Source organism: Canis lupus, chromosome 18 (genome assembly GCF_011100685.1).
Source record: "Canis lupus familiaris isolate Mischka breed German Shepherd chromosome 18, alternate assembly UU_Cfam_GSD_1.0, whole genome shotgun sequence".
NCBI classification, from domain to species: Eukaryota; Metazoa; Chordata; class Mammalia; order Carnivora; family Canidae; genus Canis; species Canis lupus.
In genome coordinates, this window is record NC_049239.1 from 10,960,108 (window position 1) to 10,972,942 (window position 12,835).

The following is a 12,835-nucleotide window of genomic DNA, read 5'->3' on the forward strand; positions in this document are numbered from 1 at the left end:
GGAGAGAGTAAAATAAGCAGTAAAAAGAGCTTTTCCCAAGTATGAAAGAACAGGCGTTTGCTTTTCACACGTGTAATGTAAGTGTGGCTTGCTTGCTAAGTGTGACTAAAGAGCATGAAGCTGCCTGGGCAACCATGTGGATGTTGGGATTGCTAACTAGTGGATCTCAGAGAACGAAAATGAAATCCATCTTCTGTTTCTTATTCATTCCACTCTGTGTCCATGGGGATGCAGCATTTGTGAAGGAATCAATTATCCATTTGTTAGTCAGAGGAGCCTTACAAATTATACATTAGCAGATTGATTTCTTAGGTTCACTGTTGGGGGACCGATAGCTTAAGGTGGGATGATGAGGAGTGTCGAGGGAAAAGAAGTTGCCACAGAGAACACCATTAAGAGCAGCTTTTGCCATGACCGTGAATTTATTCCTAATTGAAGAGCTGACATAATCCATACTAAGTGTATTTATTTCAGGCATTTTTACATTAGGTAATTGATTATCACATGAGGTGTACATGTTAGTAATTTTGCCTTTTCTTTAAATTTAAGAACCTGAGACCACCTGTAGTGGACTTGGGCTTAGAAGGTATGTGCCAGTCCTCACCCCCTCCTGCTTACTCAGGCCTCTCTTTTTGTTCCATTAAGGAAACATTTTTATATGTTCTATAGTGTCAGCTTGACATTATTGATTTTTGAACAAACTCACTTATATTGTCCAGAATTCCAAACATGTCTCCATTAGGAATAAAATTGTAGCTAATGGAAAATACAGCTGAGGCCATTTTTCTCTGGTCTTTTTTCCTCGGGTCCCTCTCCTTGTTTACATCTACTCCAGTGTCCTAGCTTTGCAAACATACCCTCTACATTCTGTGTGTAAAACAGGCAGTATTGCAGAAAGACTCTTCACTCCACTTTCCCTTCTGTACCCTTTTTCTCCTTTTCCCACTGTTTACTTCAGGTGTGAAGAAATGGCAGAAACGCGTTAGGTGTTTGTTCCTATTTCTGTGAGGAATGATTATAGGTGCCAGACCCACTACCTGTACCATTGACAGCTGTAATGCTGAAATCCTGTTATTTATTTGTTCTCTATCAAATATTGTGGAACTAGTAATAGAAACCAATGTGCATAGTGATGATACCCAGTCGTCGCTTTAGGTAAAAATAGGTGCTGCAGGTCCTCAGAGTGACGGCTTTAACAACGAAGATAAATTTTGCTATCTTTTTGGTTTTAAATTAGAGAACTGACTACATAATCATTTAAAAATATTTATGTTTGTATTACAATCAGATATATATCCTAGAAATTAGCAAAAAATAGAGGATAATCTAAACAGTAATAGTATCTCAGCACCTAGATAAAACCAGTGCTAATATTTTGGAGTATCTACTTCCAGTCACATATGCTATGTGAAAATACCTGTAAATACAGTTGTGTTTATAAACACGGGATCATCTTTACCCAGAGTTAGCTGAATTGTGAGAGTTGAAGGCACAGTCTTCCAGATGAGTGAATTTGCTGAAGACTTCTGACACCAACTACAAGATGTAGAAAGTTCCCAGATGCACTCTCATGATTGATAATTAGTTAGAGGCCTCACAGAACTCACTGAAAGTTACTATACCCACAATTACAGTTTATTATAAGGAAAGGATATAGTCAAAAAAATCAGCTGAAAGAAGAGTCTCATAGGGCAGACCCTGGGATACAAGATTCCATTGTCCTCAGGACATGTTACCCCGGGCATAGATGTGTGACAACCAGGGAAGCTCCCTTTGGTGTTCAGGATTTTTATTGGGATTTTATTATGTAGGCATGATTGGTTGATGGGTTGTCCACATGGTTGAATTCAGCTTCTGGGTTGGTTGATACCCTGTGATCCAAAGCCCTCACCTAAAATCACAAAGTTAATCTTTCTGGCATGGCCCATTGAAAGACTATGAGGTCTTTTGCCTTTAACAAAGACATTCCTATCGGATCTGTAGGTATGACACAGGTTATCTACCGGAAACCAAGGGCAAAGACCTGACGTCTCTCGGATAAAGTCAGAGTCTTTTTGTATTTTTAAAGGTTTATTTACTTATTTAAAAGAGAGAGGGAGGGAGGGTGCACACATGTGAACAGTGAGAGAGGGGCAGAAGGACAGGAAAAGAATCTCAAGCAGACTCCCTGCAGAATGTGGAGCCCAACTCAGGGCTCCATCCCATGACCCTGAGACCATGACCTGAGCTGACATCAAGAGTTGGATGCCCAACCAGCTAAGCCATTTAGACACCCTAAAGTCACCCTAAAGTTGATGCCCAACCAACTAAGCCATTTAGACACCCTAAAGTCACCCTAATGTACATATACATTTTTTGACTTAATTTGTTCTTTTAATTTTCATCATTTATATTCCTTGCTTTTAGAAATGTAGATAATTTCCATTTCTTAGTGTCTTATAAAAGAAATCTGCTGTAGAACACAGCTTTGCAAAGTAATCTTTTTTTTTTCCTTGAGCCAAAACCAAGAATGGACAAAACTGCAGTTGTGATGGGAAGTTTTTGAAACATGCTTTTATCAGTCTTCAATAGATCAAGAAGAAAAAGTAAATAAGGATATGTAAAAATTAGATAATATAAATATACATATATTAAAAATATATGTATTTGGGGCAGCCTGGGTGGCTCAGAGGTTTAGTGCTACCTTCAGCCCAGGGCATGATCCTGGAGACCCTGGATTGAGTCCCACATCGGGCTACCTGCGTGGAGCCTGCTTCTCCCTCTGCCTGTGTCTCTGCCTCTCTCTGTGTCTCTCATGAAAAAATAAATAAAATCTTTAAAAAAAATGTATTTTGAACCAGAGAATATGTGTTAGTTTGAAATGAATATCTTAGGTTTCAAAGAGCAACGATTTAAAAAAAAAAATGTTACACAAACCACATTTCTGACCACAGTTGTAGTTACAGTAGAATTTATTAATAACTAGGTAAGTAACCAATTAATACTGTCACCATCCTTAGAAATGAAACAAAATAAAATAAAATGTTACTTTTCTCAAAGAGGAAATAATTATTGCAATTACACATTATTTTTTGGCCTCTGATTTGTGGCCAGTTGGTATACTCAAAGGCAAATGCCAGACATTTGATTATTTTATGATTAACAAATGAGCATTAACAACTAACGTGGAATATATTAATGTCAGGAAGTTCAGTAAGGTCAACAAAATGTCCAAAGGCAAAAAAGGGAAAATTAATATGTAATTAGAAATTAATAAAATAAAACACGTTAAAATTACATTCTCATATTTGCAAATGGGAAATAGGAAAAATAATAGTACCTGTCACCTAGAGTTGCCATGAGGACCAAATGGTACATGTGTAAAACTCTTAGAGACTGGTGCACAATAAGCCACAATAGGACATGTTAGCTCAGTAGTAGTAGTAGTAGTAGTAGTAGTAGTAGTAGTAATAGTAGTAGTATAGTAATATCATTAGTATTATTAAAATATTAGAAGAAGAAAATATTAAAAGTATTATTTTAATATTAAAAATATTAAAAGAGGGGATCCCTGGGTGGCTCAGCGTTTTAGCGTCTGCCTTCGGCCCAGGGTGTGATTCTGGAGTCCCGGGATCGAGTCCCACATCAGGCTCCCTGCACGGGGCCTGCTTCTCCCTCTGCCTATGTCTCTGCCTCTCTCTCTCTCTGTCTCTCATGAGTAAATAAATAAAATCTTTAAAAAAAAAAAAAGAAGAAAAAGAAATTTTCATCTCTTAAGGATATGAAATGCAGTATTTTCTGGGAAAATCAAATGACCAGAATAGAATGAGAACATTTGAGTTATTTGACAGTCATTGGGAAACAAAACAAAACAAAAAACAAAACAAAACGATGATTTAAGAAATAAGCCAATGAAGGTATTGACCACAGACATTTTCATGAGCAAGTTCTTCTTAATTTTATTTTATTTATTTATTTTTTTAAATTTATTTATGATAGTCATATAGAGGGAGAGAGAGAGGCATAGACATAGGCAGAGGGAGAAGCAGGCTCCATGCACCTGGAGCCTGACGTGGGATTCGATCCCGGGTCTCCAGGATCACGCCCTGGGCCAAAGGCAGGCGCCAAACCGCTGCGCCACCCAGGGATCCCTTAATTTTATTTTAACATTTTAATGTTTATCTTTGTGAAATACAACTTGACAAAGCACATAAAATATGCAGTGAAAAGCAAGAGTTATAAAGCAAAACATCATGTAACTAGCACTCTGTTGAGAATAGACCATGTGACAGCTCTCTCGCCCTGCTTGCGGTACCCTTAGAGGGACCCTACTGCCCTGATCTTCGTAATTGAAAATGCTTAGTTTTTCTTTTTCATTTTATACCCTCTATGTGTACCCCCTGTGCACTGTCATAGAATTTTGCCTATTTTTGTATGTTGTGTAAACAATCCTATTACACATACCAGGAATGAGAAAAGGGTGCTTACAGGCATTGCCACTCCCAGAATAAAATAAAATGCAAGATCTCTAAGGAGAAAAATATCAAATTTTTTGTTTAGAGACATTAAAGACTGTCTAGTAAATGGAGAAATGCTCCAGGTTTATGGATTAGAAGAGTTAATATTGTAAATATATCAGAGGGAAAATTTTCAACATTTTGCCATTAAGTGAGAATGAGGAATTTCTCTCCCACTATGCCAAGAGTTTTTACCATGAATGGGTGTTGAGTTTGATCACTCTCTGCATTTACTGAAATGATCTTTTGATAGTCTTCATTTATTTTCTTAATGCAGAAGATTATACTACATTCATTCATTTCCCTGTATTGTACCAGTCTTAGTGTTCCTGGAATAAACTTGGCTTTTGTACATATGCCGACTTTATTAATATTTTCTTTAGGATGTTTCAATTTATGTTCATGACTGAGATTCACTTGTATCTTTTCTTTCTTAAAATAACCTTGTTGAATTTTGTTATTATAAGGTTATGCTGGCTTCCTAAAATGATTTGGGAAACCTTTCTCTTCTCTGGAAGAATTTTTGTGCAATTTGAATTTCTTACTCTTTGAACTGTCTCTCGTGAATTTAATATAGCGAGTGAGTTTGACAGAGAATAGATAAATAAGTAAAATAAGGTAGGTAGTGAGAAGTGCTACAAGGGAAAATGAAGCAGTGAAGCAGTTGCAGTGTTTTGGTGAATGTTGAAATTTTAGATCAGTAGCCAGAGCACGTCCCTGAGAAGGTGACCAGTAAAGATCTGGCAAGAACGCATTTTGGGCATGGGCAGACAGGTGCAGAGGCTCTAAGGCAGGAAGACAGCAGGAAGGTCGTCGTGGCTGGAGGAGAGAGAACAAGGCAGAGAATAGGTGAGGGGAGAGATTGGCGGGAGGACTGGAACCAGACTGTTGAGGACTCTCAGCTCATAGTAAAAACTTTGGGTTTTATCCTGAGATAGGAGGCCATTGGAGGATTTAAAAGGAATGACATTATCTGATCAACTTGTTAACAATATCTCTCTGCTGGTTTTTTGAGAACAGACTTCTGGGAGAGTATGGCAGAAGCAGGTCCACTAGTTAAGAGAATATTAGGATGGTCCAGACAAGAATGATGATGGCATGATGGCTGTTGTAGGGCTGGTGAAAGTGGTCACAGCCTGGATAACTTTGGTTTATGAGATGATCAGAATTGCTGACAGATACACAGTAGAGTGTGAAAGAAAAACAGAAGTCAAGAATAGCTCAAAGGTTTTTTTTTTTCCCTGAGCAGCCAGAAGAATGTAGTCGTCCTTAACTGGGATGAGGAAAACATTCAAAAGGGAAAACTATGTGGAGGTTCCTCAAAGAGTTAAAAATAGATCTGCCCTACGACCCAGCAATTGCACTGCTGGGGATTTACCCCAAAGATACAGATGCAGTGAAACGCCGGGACACCTGCACCCCACTGTTTATAGCAGCAATGTCCACAATAGCGAAACTGGGAGGATCCTCGGTGTCCATTGAAAGATGAATGGATAAAGAAGATGCGGTCTCTGTATACAATGGAATATTACTCAGCCATTAGAAACGACAAATACTCACTATTTGCTTCGACGTGGATGGACCTGGAGGGTATTATGCTGAGTGAAATAAATCAATCGGAGAAGGACAAACATTATATGGTCTCATTCATTTGGGGAATATAAAAATTAGTGAAAAGGAATAAAGGGAAAGGAGAGAAAATGAGTGAAAATATCAGTGAGGGTGACAAAACATGAGAGACTCCTAATCTGGGAAATGAACAAGGGGTAGTGGAAGGGGAGGAGGGCGGGGGGTTGGGGTGACTGGGTAATGGGCAATGAGCGGGGCACTTGGTGGGATGAGCACTGGGTGTTATGCTATATGTTGGCAAATTGAACTCCCCCCCCCCCCCCAAAAAGGGCCCTTACATAAGGGAGCATCAGGATCTTGGGCTGGGATACACTTCAGTTGAATGCCTGTGAGGCATCCAAGTACATCTGTGAAACAGGCAATTCTGTGTATTGGTCTGAAAGAGGAAGAGGCCCAATCTAGAGATGAAATAGAAGAGTCAGTTCATGGCTTGGGAGAAAATAGCCAAAGGAGCAAATATAGACGCCAGAGAGAAGAGCTACAAGGACTGAACCATGAAACAGAGAAATCAGAAGATTGTGAGAATCTAGCCATAGACACAGAGAGGGAAGCTGGAAATTTAAAAGAAAAACCAGATAAGTTTAGTATCCTGGAAGCAAAGAGAAGGAGAGAGTTATTAGCATCCTCGTATCAGTTAAGGTAAGTTAGGCTTGACCACTGACCACTGTGTTTAGCAAAGTGAGGGTCATTTGATTTTAAACTTCACAGGAGAAGCATAAAAATCCTTGAGAAAAGCCAAGGAAAATATGGAGAATTGTGGCTGGGTCTTGCCTTTTTACCAGATAGCAGAACATACTATGTGTATTGTAATTAAGTCAGTGATGAATTGATATAGCAATGATCAAAGAGACCACAACTAAAAACCCAGAAGGTTATCTGAGTGTATGTGAATATTTATTATATGACATAGTTCTCTTCAGAAGAAGGATGGATTATTTAATAAATGGGGCTACCCCAACTGGACATCCTTTTGGAAAAAAAATGAGTCCCAAAAGTATTGAAGACGTAAACATTAGAAAAAAAGTAATAACCATCTTGCAATTAAAAGCAAAAACAAAAACAAAAACAGACTGCATACAGCGTCTGGGTGAGAGATTGTACCAAGGTCTCATACCCTAAAAATAAAAAGGAAATTAAAAAAAATAGCAACACACATATCCATAGAAAAATGAGTAAAAGCTGTCTGTGAACAAGCTCAAGTGCTTGAGCAAATTAATTGGCCAACAGACTTAAGAATGCTTATGTTGGGCAGCCCAAGTGGCTCAGCGGTTTAGCACTGCCTTCAGCCCAGGGCGTGATCCTGGAGTCCCGGGATCAAGTCCCGCATGGGGCTCCCGGCATGGTGCCTACTTCTCCTTCTGCCTGTGTCTCTGCCCCTCGCCCCCCCCCCCCCCCGCCTCTCATGAGTAAATAAATAAAATCTTTAAAAAAATGCTTGTTTACAAGTAGGGAAGTAAATCAATGATCATTGGCAGAAAAATAAGGTTAAAAAAATTTCTGTTGCTAACAGAGATGTGAGGAAAAGAAGATTCTCAAATTTTGTAGATGTGCTTTTCCCTGTTAGATTGCTAATATGCCAGTACATATTCTACTCAGGATGAAACACATTGTGATTAAAAGTTTGCTTTTCTTATGACTAGCCAGTGAGAAGTCCTGTGGTTCCAGACAGCTCTGAGAAAGTCTGGAAGTTTCCTTTTCCTTATTGTGAGGTAGCGATGACCATCCTATGCCCATCGTATGCTCATCCTATGGCGACTGTTTCCCCTGAGATCCTGAGGACCAGCTACTGTGTATGCCGAGTCTTTGGAAAATGATACAGTGTGACCTGGAGAATACTGGCAAGATGCCAGAGCCCAAGAAAAAAGATCACATAAATTGTGACATGCATATGGGAAGGAAATACACTTCTTACTGTGAGTTGTTGTAAAGAAAGGCCTATAAAGAAGGACCGCAGTCCGTGTCAGGGCTCAGTTTTGTAGGCCTGGAACAGCACCGTCCAGTAGAAGTTTCTGCAGTGAGGAAAATATTCTGATTGGTGTACTAATACGATAGCTGCTGGTCTGTGTGGTGGTTGAGCACTTGGCAGATGTTGGTGCAATTGAGGAATGAAATTTGTGATTTTGTTTAGTTTTTACTAATTTAACCTATATGGTCACGTGTGGATACCACCGAATTAGACAGGACAGGAGAGAAAAGCTCGACATTGTTCAGGCTTCCATGCACCTATTAAATTATAATTTGAGATAGATTATATCACATCCTGGTTAAATTACAGTCAGGGGTATGTGAGGTCTATATTTGCCGAGAGTAAATGGGTATTAAAATGTGCGATGAGCAAAATGATGAGCATTGGGAGGGTGGTGACAGAAGATATTTGATGAGGAAAGCATTTATCCAGAGAAGACTGTAGAAGCTGTGCCGAGTCAGGCTTGTCAGCCAGAAGTCCAGACATGCTGGCCTCACTGTGTCCCAGTTCAGCATGTATTTTGTGTTGCATATTCCTTGCCATTCATCACAACACTCCCTGTGCAGGACGCCTGTCCAGTGCTCTCAGGTTTAGATCCCTCGTTCTTTATTGTGATTCTCATCTGTGGACTTTGGTTTATTTTTCTATAAAAGGGATCAAATATCTATCTACAAGATCCTTTCCTCTTTTTAACATTCTAGGAACTTTTAAAAAAAAATTATTTGAGAGAGAGAGAGAGCACAAGAGGGGCAGAGGGAAAAGCAGGCTTCCCATTGAGCAGGGAGCCTGACGCAGGACTTGATTCCAGGATCCCAGTGTCATGAGCCAAGCTAAAGGCAGACACATAACCGACTGAGCCACCCAGGCACCCTAACATTCTAGGAACTTTTAAGGAGATAGGTTGCTTTTCATAGACTGCATTTCAGGAATGTTGCTTGTGCGGGAATCAACATGAGGAAGGATTCTGAGGCCAGCCGTCTTAACCTGCGATTGAGGAATTTGTCTCAGCAGCATTAGTCATTGAGTGGCCTTCCAAGGTCTGGGAGTCTGGATCTGCTCTAACCTTTGCTTATTAGTTCTAAGATACTTTCTCTGAGAAAGGAACATTCCATTTTCTATTTTTTCATTTATTCTTATCAATAAGCCAGATTACTTTAAGGTTAGAAACTTTAAGAAACTAATTTGCAGACTCATGTCATAACTGATAAAGGCTTACTTTTCTTTCCATGCTTAGTTTGTTCAATCATGTTTGTGTAAAATAGCAGGAAGCTGCCATTATTTAAGAAGGGGGAAAAAGGTTGCCATTTCTTAATGTCAACATTTACCAGTTTTAACTTCTATTGGAAAATCCACCTATATGAATGTTTAAGTAAGTAAACAGTTGACTACATAGAAAACTAGAAAGCCATGAACAGTTGTAAAAGTTCTGTTGTGTATTTATACTTGGGAAAATACATCCAAAATAGAATGCCTGATTTCGGTCTTGACAGATTTTTAAAATTTGAGATTACTCAAAAGAATAGGGATAACAAATTAGTGAATATCAACTAGACCCTGTGGATTTCCCCCCAGAAAGTACGAAGAATAAAGTGCAAATACAAAGTTGACTTGTGATTTAAGAGAGAAGAACAGATAGCGTGGCTGACATAACAAGCTAATAAACAGTGAAAATTTCTCTTTACATCATGATTTTTACATTGGTGTTTGTTATGTTCTTTTAATGGATTTGGTTGGGAAGGAATTTTAGGAATGTGGAATAAATAGAACAGAGTTAATAAAAAGCCATATAACCTGTAACAAAAAACATTTTAGCTGGGACTTGAAGCATATGAAATATGTAATTTCGAGAAATCTAGGTTTCTGGGTTTATTACACATGTGAGAACAAAGCTGTGCTTTACCATTTGCATTTGCAAAATGCCAAGTATGTCTTGGACTCACACATCTAAACTTAATAGACAGTTTATATCACTTAAATATTACAAAGAGCCAAAGCATTTGGTTGTTGATATATATTTTCCTGAAGTTTTACATGTTTATTTGTTTATTTTAATAGAGTCCTGTGAAGATAAATCAGATTAGCCTGGATGAAAGTGGAGAGCACATGGGCGTGTGTTCAGAGGATGGCAAGGTATGGCAATGACTGGGGCAGGTGGAAAGCACCGTCTGGCTCTGAGGACTGGAATATTCTCCCACTCTAGGGGCTTGGAAACACCTCTGCTTACTGTATACCTGCCCTAGGAGAATCTTGATTATTCTTTTTGGGTATTGGACTTGCTTCCGATTGCTCATAATTAAAGTAAAATATATTTTGCACAAATGTGCCTTAGGAAAAGTAATTACAAGAATGTCAATAATGTTACTAGTATTAAGCTGATTAACAGCTGTGGCAGGGGGACGTGTCACCTTAATCATTACTGCTGTGCCACTTATACTTCAGTGACTAGTCTGCAGTTCCTGCAAGACAGTAGTTTAATGCCTTTCTGCCATAAATCCACAAAATTGGATTTTGTGGGCCTGATTTCTGTGGGCCGGTGGTTTTCATTTTCACACAAGTTATGAATGTTTCTCTTGAATTATAGAATCTTTTGATAAGCAATCATAGTTTATCAGAAGAATAAAGTGTCTTACAATGGCCACATTAAATAAATGTAAAATCAATATATGTACAGTTTTCTAAAAACCTGGCACCCACTTCCTCTACCGAGGACATACATCATTTGTGCAGTGTATAACTAACAATTATCAGTGCTTCTTGCTGATGTTGAGCTGTGACATTTAGTGGTTGTGGTGATTGATTTTCCACTTATAAGAATGTCTTTTTTGTTTTCCAGTCGATGGAAGTCTTTTCTAATGTTGGTTTGCAATGATAAAATTCTAATGCACAGTGTATTTAAGCTACTTTTCTAAAATAACAGCTTGAGAAGAAAGTGCATTTAGAATCATTACACAATCTTACATATTCCTGACTGAATAGAGCACATTTCCTAATCTAATTTTGCATTTTTACATGATCTAAATTCAGTGGGTCATTAAGATGAGTAAATGAAAAATAATGTACTCCATGTAAAAGATTTATACCCTTTTAATCTATCAGCAAAAGAAAAATAAAGTCCTCTTGAAACACAAGAATACATTTTATATATCTAAGCTTAATGTGGCCCAAAAGGTCCTTTGAAATGGTCATTGGAACACTGTGTTTTCCAAAGAGCACTGTCAAGTTTTATAGTGCTTTCTAAAATTCTGAGGAGGACCAGACTGTCAGGGAGTTGAGGGAGGAGTTGGTATGTAATGAAATTTAGAATTAACCCAAACAAATGAAACGTTTTTTTAGTCATGTATTTGTAAAGGAAAGATCATCTTTATTTTGTTTTCTTAAAGATAAGGAATTCCTTCTGGGCTGACAACCAATTTAGTTGAACTAAATTGTTGAAAGAGAATATTTGTTTTTCATATTGGAAAAGAATTTTTACTAAAATACTTCATCAAGGAATTCTCAAAGCTTTCATTGTTGAATAATTATTTGATATGGCAAAGTGGGATATTTTACTGTGGCTAGTGGTTAATGACCTTAAGATATCACCTGGTATACTTCTCGGCAAATACCTGTTTTCCAATTTAGATAGATTTATAAATGCCATATTTGGTGTAGACCCATGATACATTTTTAAAAATAGTTTTCACGTATATTTTAGTAGCATTGATAGAACTGAAAACAAATCTTTTGGTGCACATAATTTATGTAAGCTAGCTGGTATTGCGCATGTATGTGCATGTGTATGTATGCCTGTAAGCCAGCCACTATTGAGGAAATTGAGTATCTAGTATAGAATGATCTGGCAAAGTAGTTAGTAATGCTAAAAACATAAAGATTATTACACAGATAAACCCCCCTAGATATCTAGACGCAATGCATCTTTAAGTGGCTGTTGTGATTTTTCTTAGATAAAATATGTCGCCTTCATACATAAAGTAGGATCAATTTAGTGTAGAGTTCAGGGTGGAGATATTTTCTCTTAAAAACTTTGGAGCTGTTGCTCCCTTTTGTCTGACCTTTATTTTTGCGGACATGTCTGAGGCTAGCATACTTTTGTTCCTTCACAAAACGTTTTTAATTTTTTTTTTCTGTCCTGCCTTGGAGCTTAGACTAATAATAATAACAACAATAAAACAACAATATACGGCCCTTGTAGTTCAGTTTGCTAAGTTATGTCTTGTTCGGGTCTATTTTCATTAATTTTGTCTGGAACACAGTAAGTCCTTTTGATCCATATACTGAAGTATTGTTTTCATTTTGGGAAAGTTTACTTCAGTTCTGATTTTGATTATTGCTTCAGTTCCATTTATTTTCATTTCTTCAAAGAAACCCAATAATACTTAGGCTGGAGGCAGTTCCAGTGCAGAGGCTAAGAGCTGGCTCTGTATTCCGCCTGCCTGGGCGGGATTTCCGCTCCCCTGTCTTAGGCTGGGGGCTCCCCCTTGGCCTCCCAGTGCCTCTGCCTCTGCTGCTGGGCAGCGGACACACTGGGGGGGCCTGCCTGTTGCCAGATGTTGGGTGTATGGTGAGCCCTCTGGGTGTATGTTAACTGTTTTTCCAGCTAGCCATTCACTTCTTAACCCATTGCAGACTGGCCTTTCTCCCAGCTGCATTATTGTACCTAAACTTTTCAAGGCGAGAGGGTGAATGGTACTTATCTATTTTTGAAAATAGGTATATTGTTAAGAAAATTGGTCATACTGTGTGC

At 38.3% G+C, this 12,835-nt stretch overlaps 1 protein-coding gene across 2 annotated transcripts in view; it reads left to right on the forward strand.

Moving 5' to 3' along the window:
* Positions 1 to 12,835, forward strand: part of VPS41 (VPS41 subunit of HOPS complex) — a 167,783-nt gene that overhangs the window by 60,742 nt on the left and 94,206 nt on the right. For both annotated transcript variants that reach the window (XM_038562670.1, XM_038562671.1), the window contains exon 5: positions 10,147 to 10,221. In XM_038562670.1, coding sequence (XP_038418598.1) covers positions 10,147 to 10,221 — 75 coding nt within the window. The remainder of the gene's footprint in view (positions 1 to 10,146; positions 10,222 to 12,835) is intronic.